The 19028-nt window shown below is 37.3% G+C and overlaps 1 protein-coding gene across 1 annotated transcript in view; it reads left to right on the top strand.

The window, feature by feature from the left end:
* Positions 1–19028, top strand: part of ADAM32 (ADAM metallopeptidase domain 32) — a 158086-nt gene that overhangs the window by 26603 nt on the left and 112455 nt on the right. The window contains exons 4-7 of the mRNA XM_055416290.2: positions 3146–3221; positions 7488–7564; positions 8616–8793; positions 12242–12310. Of these exons, the coding sequence (XP_055272265.2) occupies positions 3146–3221; positions 7488–7564; positions 8616–8793; positions 12242–12310 (400 nt within the window). The remainder of the gene's footprint in view (positions 1–3145; positions 3222–7487; positions 7565–8615; positions 8794–12241; positions 12311–19028) is intronic.

The following is a 19028-nucleotide window of genomic DNA, read 5'->3' as shown; positions in this document are numbered from 1 at the left end:
AAGGCCAATTTTATAAACATGCAGCTAACATCATACTCAATGATGAAAAGCTAAAAGCTTTTCTCTAAGACTAGAAGTAAGACAAAGATGCCTGCTCTCACCGCTTTTGTTCATCATAGTATTGGAAGTCCTAACCATAGCAATTAAAAAGAAATAATTTTCTGAAGGAAATCAACCCTGAGTATTCATTGGAAGGACTGATACTGAAGCTGAAGCTCCGGTACTTTAGCCACCTAATGCAAAAAGCCAACTCGTTGGAAAAGACCCTGATGCTGGGAAAGACTGAGGGCAGGAGGAGAAGGTGGTGTTAGAAGATGAAATGGTTGGGTGGCATCACCAACTCAGTGGACATGAGTTTGAGCAAACTCCAGGAGACAGTGAGTGACAGAGAAGCCCGGCATGCTGCAGTCCATGGGGATGGAAAGAGTCGGACATGATTTAGCAATTGAACAACAACAACAATATACATCCAGATTGGAAGGGAAGAACTATAATAGTCACTGTTTGCAAATGGCATGATACCACAGAAAACTGTAGAGATGCCACCAAAAAACTATTAGAACTAATAAATGAATTCAGTAAAACTACAGGATACAAAATTAATGTGTAGATCTATTGCATTTCTATGCACTGATAATGAAATATCAGAGAAATAAATTAAAAGATCCCATTTACAATTGCATCACAAAGAAAAAAATACCTGGGAATAAATTTAATGAAGGGAGGTTAAAGACCTGTACTCTGAAAACTCTAAGACATTGATAAAGAAATAGAAGACAATGCAAATAAATGGAAACGTACACCATGCTTACACATTGGAAGAATTAATATTGTTAAAAGTCCAATCTACTAACGAAGGCAGTCTACTGCTTCAGTCCAATTCTATCAAAATACTCATGCATTTTTCAGGAGATAGAACAGATAATCCTAAAATTTGTATGAAATCACGGAAGACCTTGAATAGCCAGTTGTATTTATTTTAGATCACAGGAGAGAAGTGTAGGTTTCAGAGCCATCTTTTTTAAAATATGTATTAGATATAAATGAGGTACCAGAAATGAACAAGATAAAGAGGTGGGGGTAAATATTAATGATGAGAGGGAAAAACAACCAGAAAATGAATGCCAGGGAAACATTTAAGTGAAGAAGTCAGGATCCAGATGAAGGGACTCACACAAGTAGACAAGGTGATATGAGGGAAAAATCAGGGGTAAATGGTATGATTGAAGTTGAAGAGCAGATGACTTAAAGAAGCAGAGTATGGTCAGTCGTGTGAAGTGCATCAGATAGTTTTATTTGACTCAAACTGCTTTTTCTTTTTGGATTGGACAGTGAGGGGGTCATTGTCAAATGACACAACTGTGCACAACTGCACTCATCTCACACGCTAGTAAAGTCATGCTCAAAATTCTCCAAGCCAGGCTCTAGCAATACATGAACCATGAACTTCCAGATGTTCAAGCTGTTTTTAGAAGAGGCAGAGGAACCAGAGATCAAATTGCCAACATCCACTGGATCATGGAAAAAGCAAGAGAGTTCCAGAAAAAACATCTATTTCTGCTTCATTGACTATGCCAAAGCCTTTGACTGTGTGGATCACAATAAACTGTGGAAAATTCTGAAAGAGATGGGAATCCCAGACCACCTGACCTGCCTCTTGAGAAACCTATATGCGGGTCAGGAAGCAACAGTCAGAACTGGACATGGAACAACAAACTGGTTCCAAATAGGAGAAGGAGTACGTCAAGGCTGTATATTGTCACCCTGCTTATTTAACTTATATGCAGAGTACATCATGAGGAACGCTGGGCTGGAAGAAGCACCAGCTGTAATCAGGATTGCTGGGAGAAATATCAACAACCTCAGATATGCAGATAACAGCACCCTTATGGCAGAAAGTGAAGAGGAACTAAAGAGCCTCTTGTTGAAAGTGAAAGAGGAGAGTGAAAAGGTTGGCTTAAAACTCAACATTCAGAAAACTAAGATCATGGCATCTGGTCCCATCACTTCGTGGGAAATAGATGGAAAAACAGTGGAAACAGTGTCAGACTTTATTTTTTTGGGCTCCAAAATCACTGCAGATGCTGATTGCAGCCATGAAATTAAAAGACACCTACTCCTTGGAAGGAAAGTTATGACCAACCTAGATAGCATATTAAAAAGCAGAGACATTACTTTGCCAACCAAGGTCCGTCTAGTCAAGGCTATGGTTTTTCCAGTGGTCATGTATGGATGTGAGAGTTGGACTGTGAAGAAAGCTGATCATTGCAGAATTGATGCTTTTGAACTGTGGTGTTGGAGTAGACTCTTGAGAGTCCCTTGGACTGCAAGGAGATACAACCAGTCCATTCTAAAGGAGATCAATCCTGGGTGTTCATTGGAAGGACTGATGCTAATACTCTAATACTTTGGCCACCTCATGTGAAGAGTTGACTCACTGGAAAAGACTGATGTTGGGAGGGATTGGGGGCAGAAGGAGAAGGGGACGACAGAGAATGAGATGGCTAGATGGCATCACCGACTCTGTGGACATGAGTTTGAGTGTACTCCGGGAGTTGGTGATGGACAGGGAGGCCTGGCGTGCTGTGGTTCATGGGGTCGCAAAGAGTCGGACACGACTGAGTGACTGAACTGAACTGAATATATATTCATGATAGTAAAATTGAGAAAGAATGAAAAATAAAAAACTCTTATAATCCTACACCCATTTTGTATCTTTGTAAACTTTAAAATGATTTTCTTTTGTATTATAGTTTGTTTTCCTTATTTTTTAAAGGAGTATAATAAGATGGGAAATATTTTGAGTAAATGCATATTACTTTGAACAAAATGTACACACAGGTCGAAAGAAAATACTACCTTTGTCAGGGATCGGCAGTCTTTTTCTGTAAAGACGCAGATGGTAAATATTTTAGGGATTGAAGAGCATAATAGCTCTGTCAAAATCGCTCATCTTTGCTGTTGTATCATGAAAACTGCCATGAACCATATGTAAGTGAATGGGAATAGCTATATGCAAATAAATTTTATTTACAAACACAGAGATAGGTCAGATTTGGCTTTGATGGTGCGAAGTTTGCTGACTGCTGCTTTATATTTTTCAAAACGAATAACTTAAAATTCTCTCACTCTTTTTTATAACCAGATTCATGTTAGCAAATAATTTCATGGTTTATATGTATAATCAAGGATCTATGAATTCTCATTCTTCAAATACTCAGGTAAGATTTGAATTTTGTGTTTTAAACATTTTTTAAAACCTTTTTTATACTTGATACTTTCCTTATATAGAAGACCTTATTCACAGGGGATATATGTAAAGTGACTTTTGTATGCCTCATTTCACCCATTGTTAGGGTTTCTTGAAGTCCTGATAAATTAAAGACGAACTAGACTGACTTAGTATATTCTACTCTGCAGCACAATTTAATTAGTTTATATATTGTTGAATAAATGAGTAAAAGTTAAATAATAGTAAAAACAAGCACAAATATTATTCAACCCAAAATCATAGACTGAAATCTTTTTCTTTTGTTTTACCCCCGTCTCACCTGTCAATGAATCCTATTGATTCTATCTTTCAAATCTTCCTCTGTCTCTGTCTGCTGATACCACTGTTTTTCAAGTAAACATCATATCTAGTTTGGGTTATTGTGATAACTACCTGAATAATCTCCAGCTTCCACACTTTGCTCATTCCCTGGGTCAGGTCTCAATGTGACAACCAGATGAATCCTATTAATAAAACCTGGTCAGATCGAAAAAGAAAAAAAGACCAACCTGGTTAGATCTTGTTGCTTCTCTACTCAGAAGCCTTCATGGGATGAGTTATTGTTCACAAAGTGAAAACCAACAAGAGAAAGCCCACATGCAGCAACAGAGACCCAGCACAGCCGAAAATAAAAATAAATAAAAAACTTTAAATAGGGTGAAATGGTGAAAATCATTTTAGTATCCTGCAGGCTTTACGCAGTCTGATCCTCTTCACCTCTGTGACCTCATTTCCTGTTACTCTTTACATTGGTAATTCTGTTCAAGTCACAATGGCTCCCTTGCTATTCTTTAAACATAGCAAACATGTTCTCAAGAACTCTTCTGTATTTCCTCTGATTCAGATGTTTGCTCTTTCCCGAGATACAGTGTTTTTCTCTCTCATTTTCTTCAGTTCTTTGCTCAAAACCATCTAATTAGTCCTTGACTAGTCCAGATTTAAAATTAAAAAAGTTTTTTTTAAAAAAAAATTTATATTTTTGGCCACGGTGGGTCTTCATTGCTGCAAGTGGGCTTTCTCTAGTTGCGGCTAGCGGGGGCTGCTCTCTAATTACAGTGGGTGGGCTTCTCATTGTGGTGGTTTTTCTTGTTGCTGAGCTTGGGCTGTAGGGTACAGGTGCTTCAGTAGTCGTGGCATATGGACCTAGTTGCCCTGCAGCATGTGGAATCTTGCTGGAATCATGTGGACCAGGGATCAAACCTGTGTGCCCTACACTGGCAGGCAGATTTCTTTACTATTGGACCACCAGGGGAGTCCAATCCCTACTTTAAATTGCACTCTTATTCTTCTTGCTCTTTTACCTCTCCTGTTTTGTTTTTCTCCATAGTGGTTATCAATATATGATGTATCATATACTTTATTTATTGTTTCCTCAGTGCAATATAATCTTCATTTGACCAGAGCTTTCAGTTCAGTTCAGTTCAGTCACTCAGTCGTGTCCGACTCTCCGCGACCCCATGAACCACAGCACGCCAGGCCTCCCTGTCCATCACCAACTCCCGGAGTTCACTCAAACTCATGTCCACAGAGTCGGTGATGCCATCCAGCCATCTCATTCTCCGTAGTCCCCTTCTCCTCCCACCCCCAACCTTTCCCAGCATCAGAGTCTTTTCCATTGAGTCAACTCGTCACATGAGGTGGCCAAAGTATTGCAGTTTCAGCTTCAGCATCAGTCCTTCCAATGAACATCCAGGATTGATCTCCTTTAGAATGGACTGGTTGGATCTCCTTGCAGTCCAAGGGACTCTCAAGAGTCTTCTCCAACACCACAGTTCAAAAGCATTGATTCTTCGGCAATCAGCTTTCTTCACAGTCCAACTCTCACATCCATACATGACCACGGGAAGAACCATTGCCTTGACTAGACGGACCTTGGTTGGCAAAGTAATGTCTCTGCTTTTTAATATACTATCAAGGTTGGTCATAACTTTCCTTCCAAGGAGCAAGCGTCTTTTAATTTCATGGCTGCAATCAGCATCTGCAGTGATTTTGGAGCCCAAAAAAATAAAGTCTGACACTGTTTCCACTGTTTTTCCATCTATTTCCCATGAAGTGATGGGACCAGATACCATGATCTTTGTTTTCTGAATGTTGAGCTTCAAGCCAACCTTTTCACTCTCCTCTTTCACTTTCATCAAGAGGCTTTTGAGTTCCTCTTCACTTTCTGCCATAAGGGTAGTGTCATCTGCATATCTGAGGTTGTTGATATTTCTCCCAGCATTCTTGATTCCAGCTTGTGCTTCTTCCAGCCCAGCGTTCCTCATGATGTACTCTGCACATAAGTTAAATAAGCAAGGTGACAATATACAACCTTGACGTACACCTTTTCCTATTTGGAACCAGTCTGTTCCATGTCCAGTTCTAACTATTGCTTCCTGACCTGCATACAGGTTTCTCAAGAGGCAGGTCAGGTGGTCTGGTATTCCCATCTCTTTCAGAATGTTCCACAGTTTATTGTGATCAACCAGAGCTTTAGGTCTGTTTTATTCAGTGATGCCTCCCTAGTGCCTAGAAAAATACCTATCACATAGCATATAATAAAAATTTGTTGAATATTATTGATATATATTACTTTACTTCTAATTGGAAAGGACTATTAATTTCCTTATATTGCTCCTTCTTGCTCCCCTTACTTCTAACATAAAAGAGTGCATTAATAAGAAAAATTACATTGATTTATACCAAAATATATAACACCATGAAATTGTAGAAATTATGTAATCTTCCTTTTTTGTTTGTAGTGAATTTTGCTATGTCTCCATGTTAATTGCACTGAGGTCAGAGACTGAATTTGGTGTGATTTCAGTCCTTTAAAGTTTATTGTTGTGTTTCATGGCCCGGAATATGGTTTCATTTTTGTAAATGTTATGTGTTCTTTAAAAAGAAAGTGTAATGTTACTCAGCCATAAAAAAGAATGATGTAATGCCATTTGCAGCAACAAAGTTGGACCTGGGGATTTATATATTAAGTGAAAAAAGATGGAGAAAGGCAAATATCATGTGATATCACTTATATGTGAAATCTAAAAAATGATATAAGTGAAATTATTTACAAAATGGAGATAGACCCACAGACATAGAAGAATAAAACTTGTGATTACCAGAAAGGATGATGGAGGGGGAGATAAATTAGGACTTAGGGATTGATATATACATGTGATTATTTAAAAATAGATAAATGACAAGGATCTACTGTATAGCACAGTATATTCAATGTCTTGTAATAACCTGTAATGGAAAAGGATCTGAAAAAGAGTACCTTTATATGTATGTATGTATAACTGAATCACTTTGTTGTATACCTGAAGCTACTCAGTTCAGTTGCTCAGCTGTGTCCAACTCCTTTCAACCCCATGAATCACAGCACACCAGGCCTCCCTGTCCATCACTACTACGTTGTAAATTAACAATATGCTTCAATAAAAAGTAGTTAAAAAAGAACTCTGTGCAAGAAAAGTGTATTACATATAGTTTTAAAGTGTAGTATTCTATCTATGAGGTTAACATTCTATTCAAGTCCTCTATAGATTCTGAATGCTAGACTTACCTGTTACTGACAGAAATGTCTGCTTAAAAATCTTTAGTATGATTATTCATTTATTTTTATTATTTCATTTTTGACTTTTTATATTTTGAAGCTATGTTATTAAGTGAATGCAAATTTGGAATATTTATATCTTCCTGGTGAATTGAAACTGTTATCATTAAGAAACGTCCCTCTTTATCGCTAGTAATGCTTCTTGCCTTAAAGTCTATATTTCCAATATTAGTATTGCTTCAGAGTTATCCTTTTGGTTTGTGTTTGTGTGGTATATCTTTTTCTAGATCTTCAATTTTTTGTGTGTGACCTTAAATTTTAGACATTTCTTTTTAGCAGACTATCAGAATTTAAAGAAAATCCAGATTCACAATCTTTGTCTTTTAATTGATGACCTAAATTTGTATTTTGGAAAATAATTTTACCTAAAATATGATATAAAACTTTGGAAACAGGGTGTAAAATAATAATCCCAAGGATTGATCTGAAAAGAGGCATTAATATAGTGAAAGTGGCAAGCCTGGGGAGACATTTTTTTCTGAACATATTTTATTCACAATGATATAAACAGTATAGAGCCTATGAAAAGTATTCAGAAAGTTCTAAGTATAAAAAGTTAAGAAATCATTAGAAAGTTTTGTCAACTCCTTGGTAACCATTTTACTTTCTCCCTTCTAGGCTCAATGCTACTACCAAGGGTATATTGAAGGATATCCGAATTCTTTTGTTACACTTAGCACTTGCTCTGGACTGAGGTTATGTATTTTTTGTCCTTGATATACAAACACCATAGTTGTGATATTTGGCTGCAGTGAACTGTTTAGTTTATTCTAAGTGTGGAGCTGGTGGAGGATTTCCATGTGGAGAATATTCCCATGTGGATATTACCATCATATCACTGAATGATATATTCCCCTGAATATGTTTCTTCTCTTATTTCTCCTCAATTCCCAGACAGACCAGAGACTTGTCTAACTTGTCTCCTTAAGGAGACTAAGGAGGCTTGTCTCCTTAGTGCTTGGAGGGCTTTGCATTCTGTCAGGACATTCTTCATCTTCATTTTTGTAGTGTAGGATCCTTGTTTTCACAAATGAATTTTACTTGGTGCTTTTTGCATAGAATTCTGAAATTTGGTTTTTAGAAGATAGTCATTAGAATTGTTACCTATATTCAGGGAAAAATACTTATAAAAGTTGTTTACTCTTTATTACTTTAAATTTCTTATTCAGATTATGTACATAAAATTCATAAATGCCTTATAATTACTGCTACATTTTATTTTTATGGATAAAATTGCTCATTATATATCCTTTTGTTATACAAGCAATGTAATCATTACCGTAGAAATCAGATCAAAATTTTTACAGATTTCTATATGCTATTGTTTCATTAAATCACTGACTTGGAGGACAGGGGAATGATTTAATCACAGTAATGCTGTATACACAGTAGTGCTGCATACCTAAGGAATTGATTATGTAATTTCTGATTTAATAATTTCAATTATGTTTATAACTATAAAGAAAATTAGATGGATAGTTGGTTTTTGGAATTGGGAAAATTTTTATTTTTGGTCTCTTCAGAGTCATCTCCAAAATACAGAGTGTGGACAAAATACAGAGCCCAAAAACATTCTGTGTCTTCTCTTTTCCTTCTTCTCCTTCCCCTCTTTCCTTCCTCCTCCTCCTCCTCCTCTTTTTGGAATTCTGTCAGAGTTTTATAATATAGAATTAATTACAGAATTAGTCAAAATTAGAATTATAAAGTAGAATTAAAAGCAGTAAATTTTTGTCCTTAATTTTACAGAGGAATATTGCAGTTTGAAAATGTTTCTTACGGAATTGAGCCTCTGGAATCTGCAGTTGAATTTCAGCATCTTCTTTACAAATTAGGGAACGAAAAGAATGAATTTGCAGTTCTTACTGAAAATAACCAAGACACAGAACAAAACCCAATGGACTATAACATTTTTATAAGTGAAAAAGTGAGTTGTGTATGTTTTATTACTCTTTCAAGACAGTTATTGTTTCTATTTATTTTTAAAAGAAATTTATTAACCCGTTAGATAGCTGTTGCTACTTTTCTTTAACATTCTTACCTTTTCTTAGGCTTAACAATTTCCTTTGAACCATACATTACCTTTTTCTCTTTGCAACAATTATTTACTTTTTATAAACTGTGCGTATTAGTGCATATCCAATATAAATGTTAAAAACTCACTTCCTGCTTTTATCTCTATATTCCTTGAAATTATCAATTAATCAAATATTTATGAAATCTGCATTTGTAACCAAGAAATCAACATTAATTAAATTATAGATATAATTAAAATTTCATAAGTTGAATTGACATGTATGGCCAATGTAAATTGTTCACCTGTATAATTGCATGTTTTGGTCCTCACAAATGTAATTATGAAAGAGAAAATATTTTTGCCAAGTAAAACTGGCATTAATATGCATAGTTTATACAAGAAGTATATGGCAGTGTTCACAATACATGTTCTCCTTGGCTTCTGTCAGTTTTTTTTAAAAATAGACTAAACTCATCAGAATTTAGGCAGACATGTAAAAAGTAAGACTACACTTCTCAACCTCTCTTGCACCTAGATAGAATTTTGTGACAAAGTTATAGATCCTGACATGTGACAGATGTAACGTGTCACATCTAGATAGAGTTCTAAAGGAAGAAAACTTATCTTCTTCTCTTTTGCCCACTCTCATCACTACTATTCAACATAGTTTTGGAAGTTTTGGCGACAGCAATCGGAGCAGAAAAAGACATAAAAGGAATCCAAATTGGAAAAGAAGAAGTAAAACTCTCACTGTTTGCAGATGACTTGATCCTCTACACAGAAAACCCTAAAGACTCTACCAGAAAATTACTAGAGCTGATCAATGAATATAGTAAAGTTGCAGGATATAAAATCAACACACAGAAATCCCTTGCATTCCTATACACTAATAATGAGAAAATAGAAAAAGAAATTAAGGAAACAACTCCATTCACCATTGCAATGAAAAGAATAAAATACTTAGGAATATATCTACCTAAAGAGACAAAAGACCTATATATAGAAAACTATAAAACACTGGTGAAAGAAATCAGAGAGGACAATAATAGATGGAGAAATATACCATGTTCATGGATTGGAAGAATAAATATTGTGAAAATGAATATATTACCCAAAGTAATTTATAGATTCAGTGCAATCCCTATCAAACTACCAATGATACTTTTCCCAGAGCTAGAACAAAAAATTTCACAATTTGTATGGAAATACAAAAAACCTCGAATAGCCAAAGCAATCTTGAGAAAGAAGAATGGAACTGGGGGAATCAACCTGCCAGACCTCAGGCTCTACTACAAAGCCACAGTCATCAAGACAGTATGGTACTGGTGTAAAGACAGAAACATAGATCAATGGAACAAAATAGAAAGCCCAGAGATAAATCCATGCACCTATGGACACTTTATCTTAGACAAAGTAGGCAAGAATATTCAATGGAGAAAAGACAGTCTCTTTAACAAGTGGTGCTGGGAAAACTGGTCAACCACTTGTAAAAGAATGAAACTAGAACACTCCCTAACACCATACACAAAAATAAACTCAAAATGGATTAGAGATCTAAATGTAAGACCAGAAACTATAAAACTCCTAGAGGAGAACATAGACAAAACACTCTCCGACATAAATCACAGCAGGATCCTCCATGACCCACCTCCCAGAATACTGGAAATAAAAGCAAAAATAAACAAGTGGGACCTAATTAAAATTAAAAGCTTCTGCGCAGCAAAGGAAACTATAAGCAAGGTGAAAAGACAGCCTTCAGAATGGGAGAAAATAATAGCAAATGAAGCAAATGACAAAGGATTAATCTCAAAAATATACAAGCAACTCCTGCAGCTCAATTCCAGAAAAATAAACGACCCAATCAAAAAATGGGCCAAAGAACTAAACAGACATTTCTCCAAAGAAGACATACAGACGGCTAACAAACACATGAAAAATGCCCAACATCACTCATTGAGAAATGCAAATCAAAACCACAGTGAGGTACCATCTCACACCAGTCAGAATGGCTACTATCCAGAAGTCTAAAAGCAATAAATGCTGGAGAAGGTGTGGAGAAAAGGGAACCCTCTTACACTGTTGGTGGGAATGCAAACTAGTACAACCACTGTGGAGAACAGTGTGGAGATTCCTTAAAAAACTGGAAATAGAACTGCCTTACAACCCAGCAATCGCACTCCTGGGCATACACACCGAGGAAACCAGAATTGAGAGAGACACATGTACTCCAGTGTTCATCGCAGCACTGTTTATAATAGCCAGGACATGGAAGCAACCTAGATGTCCATCTGCAGAGAAAAGGTTAAGAAAGCTGTGGTACACATACACAATGGAGTATTACTCAGCCATTAAAAAGAATACATTTGAATCAGTGCTAATGAAGTGGATGAAACTGAGCCTATTATACAGAGTGAAGTAAGCCAGAAAGAAAAACACCAATACAGTATACTAACGCGTATATATGGAATTTAGAAAGATGATAACGATAACCCTGTATACGAGACAGCAAAAGAGACACAGATGTATAGAACAGTCTTTTGGACTCTGTGGGAGAGGGCGAGGGTGGGATGATTTGGGAGAATGGCATTGAAACATGTATATTATCATATGTGAAACGAATTGCCAGCCCAGGTTCGATGCATGAGACAAGGTGCTCAGGGCTGGTGCACTGGGATGAACCAGAGGGATGGGATGGGTAGGGAGGTGGGAGGGGGATTCAAGATGGGGAACACATGGACACCCGGGGAAGATTCATGTCAAAGTATGGCAAAACCAGTACAATAATGTAAAGTAATTAGCCTCCAATTAAAATAAATAAATTAAAAAAAATCTGTCAAAAAAAAGTAGAAGCATTGACGATTACTTTTACAAAGATCCTTTGATTAAAAGAATTTGGAAATAAAAAAATAGAAATTCAATGAGGGTTAATATATGTTTTTGCAAAGTGAAAAAGATACAAAGTTTGATCTATGCAAATGAATAAGTTCTGGAAATTTAATAAACAGTAGCATAACTGTGGTAAGCAATATTGTATTGTAAAATTTTCTGAGAAGGTTGATCTTATGTGCTCTTACCACACACACACACACACACACACACACGAAAAAAGAAAATGTAACTATATGAGAGTTGATATGTTAATTAGCATGATTGTGGCAGTTATTTCACATTGCATATCAAAACATCATCTTATAATTTAAGATGTATATATGTGTATATATATATATATAATATATACATGTATATACATGTATTTATTTCAACTATGATTAAATAAAGGTGTAAATATTTTAAAAGCTTAGAATAAACAAGTTGTGAAAGTTTTCAAGTCTTTAAATGCTGTTGTTCTTTTTTCTAGCCAGAATCAACTGTTGCAGATTTAATTCCTCTTTATCTAGAAATGCATATCGTGGTAGACAAAGCTTTGGTATGTGTTTTACTTTTTCTTTGCACTTGAATATTTGATATGAATGTATAATTATCCCTAGCTAGAAAGGAACTTAAATATTCCAGTTTTCTTACTTCCATGTCACTCCCAGAGAACAGTGAAGAACAAAATATTCAAAATTGTACTAGTTCTATCAGAAATATTTTATTTGAAATCTTTATGTAACAAACCTGCGTAACAAAATGGTTTTATTATTATTTTTCTGATAGTTCACAACTTTAGAGTCTCTCTCAATTCACAAAATTTTTAATGGTGATATTTTAAAGTGAAATTATTTAAGCTTTAATTCTTGTTTTAGGGTACTTAAAGAGCAGCATGTAGTCTAGAAAATGTTTGGCTACTAAGATATTTATTGGCACAGAGATAATGATGGTATAACCATTTATGATAACTGCTTACATTAAAGTATCAAGATTTTTTAATGGTTTTATTCATGCAGCTGATTGAGCCTAGTCTAAATGCTCCTCTAGATTACTTATTTCCATAAACAATTTGAGGACCTCTGAACTTCAGACTCTTGAGGTGATAGCTCAGTTTGTTTTCAGTAAAATGTTGCTTTATTTCTCCCGTACTTCAAAGATTTCAGAAAACAGGGAAAAAACATATTTTCTAGATGTTTTTCTGAAATATTTGATTATCACATCTGTGGAAAACCACAGAGAATGTGAATCATACTGATTTCCAATTCTATTTGTAGGATTGTAAAGCTTGTCAGGAAGTGAGTTGAGAGTTTGAGACAGGAGAAATTTAGGGAAGGATATTAAAATACTTATTAAATGAGTATTAGGGAGAAGAGCAAAAGGAACTTTAGGAAAAAGTTGAGATATTTCTGGTAAAGATGACTAAATTTCCAGGGAATATTTTGGTTTATGAAAATTATTTTATTTTAGGATTCAGTTCAGTTCAGTCGCTTAGTTGTGTCCAACTCTTTGCGATCCCATGAACCACAGCACACCAGGCCCCCCTGTCCATTACCAACTCCTGGAGTCCACCCAAACCCATGTCCATCAAGTTGGTGATGCCATCTAGCCATCTCATCCTCTGTTGTCCCCTTCTCCTCCTGCCCTCAATCTTTCCCAGCATCAGGGTCTTTTCCAGTGAGTCAACTCTTCGCATCAGGTGACCAAAGTATTGAAGTTTCAGCCTCAACATCAGTCCTTCCAATGAACACCCAGGACTGATCTCCTTTAGGAATGACTGGTTGGATCTCCTCACAATCCAAGGGACTCTCAAATATCTTCTTCAACACCACAATTCAAAAGCATCAATTCTTGTTTCAGGAGTATGTTGTTTTTAAAGCTTCTTGTCCAAATTGCCAGATTTGCCAGTCATCAAATGCTGATTAAACATCTATTTTTCTGGTTTTACAAATATTTATATATTCTTTAATAAGATAAATATTGAGCTAAATATGACATCTATGTTACCAGATATTGGGCATGTAAAGAAGAATAGTGATATCTTCAGTATCTGCACAAATTTTAAATCCATAATTGTAGCCTAGTGAATTCAGTGCCAGATTGAGGGAGTCTATGGTACAATAAAAACACAGTGCAAAGTTTCCAGTTCAAGATGGTGGAGTAAAAGAACACACACTCAATCTCTTCCTGCAAGAGCACCAAAATCGTAACGAGCTGTTGAACAGCCATTGACAGGATGATGCTGGAGCCCCATGTGCAAAAAAAAGATACTCCATGTCCAAAGACAAGAAGCCCCAATGAGACAGCAGGAGGGGTACAAACATGGTAAAATAAAATCCTATACCTGCCAGCTGGGCCACCCACAGTCTGGAGAATGGTAATACCAAAGAAGTTCTCCTTCTTCACTGCTGTGATGATTCTGAGCCTCGTGTCAGGCTTCCCAGCGAGGAGATCTGGCAAAGGGACTGGGAATCCCCACAGAACCTGACTTTGAAGGCGGCAGGATTTGATTAGAGGATTTCTACAGGACTGAGGGAAACAGAGACTCGACTCTTGGAAGGCACAACAAAATCTTGCATATACCAAGACCCAACGGAAAGGAGCAGTGACCCCACGGGAGACTGAATCAGACCTGCCTCTTAGTGTGGAGGGTCTCCTGTGGAGGTGTGGGTCAGCAGTGGCTTCCGCAGGGATGAGGACACTGGCAGCAGTCCTGGAAATGCCTCTTGGCATAAGTCCTTTTGGAGGTTGCCATTAACCCCACACAGAGTTCGTAGACCCCAGGGCTGGGTTGCCATAAGCGAAACAACTAACAGAGAGGGAGCACAACTCCACCTATCAGCAAATAATTGGATTAATGTTATAATGATCATGGCCCTGCCCACCAGAACAAGACCTAGTTTCTCTCACTGCTCGTCTGTCCCATCAGGAAGCTTACACAAGCCCCTTAACCTCATCTACCAGAAGGCAGACAGAAGAAGCAAGATGAACCACACTCCTACAATGGCTAGAACAAAAGTCACATTACAGAAGTTACTTAGAATGAAAAAGCAGCATGTTATGTCTCAGATGAAGGGACAAGAAAAAACTCCAGAAAAACAACTAAATGAAGTGGAGATAGGCAACCTTCTAGAAAAATAATTCAGAATGGTGATAGTGAAGATGATCCAGGATCTTGGAAAAAGAATGAACATGCAAAAAATGGTTACCAAAGGCCTAGAAGAACTAAAGAACAAATGAACAGAGATAAGAGTACACTAGAGATGAAGAATCAATAGCAGAATAACTGAGGCAGAGGAATGGATAAGTGACCTGGAGAACAGAATGGTGGAAATCACTGCTGCAGAAAAGAATACAAAAAAAAAAAAAAATGAAAAAAGTGAAAACAGCCTATGAGACGCCTGGGACAACATTAAACCCATGAGCAGTCACATTACAGGGGTTTTGGAAAGGGAAGAGAGAAAGGGCCTGAGAAAATATTTGAAGAATAATAGCTGGAAATTTCCCTAACATGGGAAAGCATATAGTCAACCAAGTCCAGGAGGCACAAAGAGTCCCAGGCAAGATAAAACCAAGGAAGAATACACTGAGACACATAGTAATCAAAATGACAAAAATTAAAGATAAAATATTAAAAGCAACAAGGGAAAAAGGACAAATACACAGGAACTCCCATAAAGTTATCAGCTGATTTCTCAACAAAAATCTGGCTTTCTCTACAAGCCAGAAGGAGTGGCACAATATATTTGAAGTGATAAAAGGAAAAAACTTACAACCAAGAATACTCTACCCAGCAAGACTCTTGTTCAGATTTGATGGAGAAATCAAAAGCTTTCCAGACAAGCAAAATTTAATTCCGCACCATGAAACCAACGTTACAACAAATGTTAATGGAACTTCTCTAGGTAGGAAACACAAGAGAAGGAGAAAACCTACCCAAAATAAACCCCAAATAATTAAAAAAGCAGTAATAGGACCATACATACTGATAATTTACCTTAAATGTAAATGTGAACCAAATGATGGTGTAAAGAGCAATATTGCATAGGAACCTGGAATGTTAGGTCTATGAATCAAGGCAAATTAGAAGTGATCAAACAGGAGATGGAAAGAGTGAACATTGACATCCTAGGAATCAGTGAACTAAGATGGACTAGAGTGGGTGAATTTAACTCAGATGACCATTGTATCTACTACTGTGGGCAGGAATCCCTTAGAAGAAATGGAGTAGCCATCATGGTCAACAAAAGAGTCCGAAATGCAGTACTTGGATGCAGTCTCAAAAACGACAGGATGATCTCTGTTCGTTTCCAAGGCAAACCATTCAATATCATGGTAATCCAAGTCTATGCCCCAACCAGTAACGCTGAAGAAACTGAAGTTGAACAGTTCTATGAAGACTTACAAGACCTTCTGGAACTAACACCCAAAAAAGATGTCCTTTTCATTATAGGGGACTGGAATGCAAAAGTAGGAAGTCAAGAAATACCTGGAGTAACAGGCAAGTTTGGCCTTGGAGTACAGAATGTAGAATGGCAAAGGCTAATAGAGTTCTGCTAAGAGAATGTACTGGTCATAGCAAACACCCTCTTCCAGCAGCACAAGAGAAGACGCTATAGATGGACATCACCAGATGGTCAACACCAAAATCAGATTGATTATATTCTTTGCAGCCAAAGATGGAGAAACTCTATACAGTCAGCAAAAACAAGACCAGGAGCTGACTGTGGCTCAGATCATGAACTCCTTATTGCCAAATTCAGACTGAAATTGAAGAAAGTGGAGAAAACCACTACACCATTCAGGTATGACCTAAATCAAATCCCTTAAGACTATACAGTGGAAGTGAGAAATAGATTTAAGGGACTAGATCTGACAGACAGAGTGCCTGATGAACTATGGACGGAGGTTCGTGACATTGTACAGGAGACAGGAATCAAGACCATCCCTAACCTGGGATAGATTCATGTCAATGTATGGCAAAACCAATACAATAATGTAATTAGCCTCCAATTAAATAAGTTAGAAAAAAAAAAGACCATCCCTAAGAAAAAGAAGTGCAAAAAAGAAAAATGGCTGTCTGAGGAGGTCTTACAAATAGCTGTGAAAAGAAGAGAAGTGAAAAGCAAAGAAGAAAAGGAAAGTTATACCCATTTGAATGCAGAGTTCCAGAGAATAACAAGGAGAGATAAGAAATCCTTCTTCAGTGATCAATGCAAAGAAAGAGGAAAACAATAGAATGGGAAAGACTAGAGATCTGTAGATCTCTAAGAAAATTAGAAATACCAAGGGAACATTTCATGCAAAGATGGGCTCGATAAAGGACAGAAGTGGTATGGACCTAACAAAAGCAGAAGATATTAAGAAGAGGTGGAAAGAATACACAGGAGAACTGTACAAAAAAGATCTTCATGACCAAGATAATCACGATGGTGTGATCACTCACCTAGAGCCAGACATCCTGGAATGTGAAGTCAAGTGGGCCTTAGAAAGCATCACTATGAACAAAGCTAGTGGAGGTGATGGAATTCCAGTTGAGCTATTTGAAATCCTGAAAGATGATGCTGTGAAAGTGCTGCACTCAATATGCCAGCACTGGAAAAGGTCAGTTTTCATTCCAATCCCAAAGAAAGGCAATGCCAAAGAATGCTCAAACTACTGCACAATTGTATTCATCTCACACGCTAGTAAAGTAATACTCAAAATTCTCCAAGTCAGGCTTCAGCAATAAGGGAACCGTGAACTTCGAACTGAACTGAACTTCCAGAGGTTAAAGCTGGTGTTAGAAAAGGCAGAGGAAAGTGAAAGTGAAGTCGCTCAGTCGTGTCCGACTCTTTGTGACCCCGTGGACTGTAGCCTACCAGGTTCCTCCATCCATGGGATTTTCCAGGTAAGAATACTGGGGACCAGAGATCAAATTGCCAACATTCGCTGGATCATCGAAAAAGCAAGAGAGTTCCAGAAAAACATCCATTTCTGCTTTATTGACTATGTCAAAGCCTTTGACTGTGTGGATCACAATAAACTGGGGAAAATTCTGAAAGAGATGGGAATACCAGACCACCTGACCTGCCTCTTGAGAAACCTATATACAGGTCAGGAAGCAACAGTTAAAACTGGACATGGGACAACAGACTAGTTCCAAATAGGAAAAGGAGTACATCAAGGCTGTATATTGTCACCATGCTTATTTAACTTATATGCAGAGTACATCATGAGAAACACTGGGCTGGGGGAAGCACTAGCTGGAATCAAGATTGCCGGGAGAAATATTAATAACCTCAGATAGACAGATGACACCACCCTTATGGCAGAAAGTGAAGAAGAACTAAAGAGCTTCTTGATGAAAGTGAAAGATGAGAGTGAAAAAGTTGGCTTAAAACTCAGCATTCAGAAAACTAAGATCATGTCTTCAAATCCCATCACTTCATGGCAAACAGATGGGGAAACAGTGGAAACAGTGTCAGACTATTTTTCTGGGTTCCAAAATCACTGCAGATGGTAATTGCAGCCATGAAATTAAAAGACGCTTACTCCTTGGAAGGAAAGTTATGACCAACCTAGACAGCATATTGAAAAGCAGAGACATTACTTTGTCAGCAAAGGTCCATCTAGTCAAGGCTATGGTTTTACCAGTGGTCATGTTTGGATGTGAGAGTTGGACTGTGAAGAAAGCTGATCGCCGAAGAATTGATGCTTTTGAACTGAACTGTGGTGTTGGAAAAGACTCTTGAGAGTCCCTTGGACTGCAAGGAGATCCAACCAGTCCATCCTAAAGGAGATCAAGTCCTGGGTGTTCATTGGAAGGACTGATGTTGAGGCTGAAACTTCAATACTTCGGCCACCTCATGCGAAGAGCTGACTCACTGGAAAAGCCCCTGATGCTGGGAAAGATTGAGGGCAAGAGGAGAAGGGGATGACAGAGGATGAGATGGTTGGAATGCATCACCGACTCAATGGACATGGGTTTGGGTGAACTCCGGGAGTTGGTGATGGACAGGTAGGCCTGGAGTGCTGTGGTTCATGGAGTCACAAAGAATCAGACACGACTGAGTGACTGAACTGAAACAAATGACATAGACTTGCTGGGTGGATGAAAACATGTGCATGTATGCTCGTCCACTTACCATACCACTTAATTCCCCAATTAGTACGTAATTATTTTATACTGTTAGGTTCATCATGTTTCAATTTTGACTGGAAATTACAATTATCTTTTATGTTTTGTTTGGCTATTGATTGTGATAACTGATAAACTTATTTTACTATTTTGATTA

The sequence above is a fragment of the Moschus berezovskii genome, chromosome 26 (genome assembly GCF_049115385.1).
Source record: "Moschus berezovskii isolate FMDL1 chromosome 26, NW_MosBer_1.0, whole genome shotgun sequence".
NCBI classification, from domain to species: Eukaryota; Metazoa; Chordata; class Mammalia; order Artiodactyla; family Moschidae; genus Moschus; species Moschus berezovskii.
This window is presented reverse-complemented; position numbering and strand designations above follow the sequence as displayed.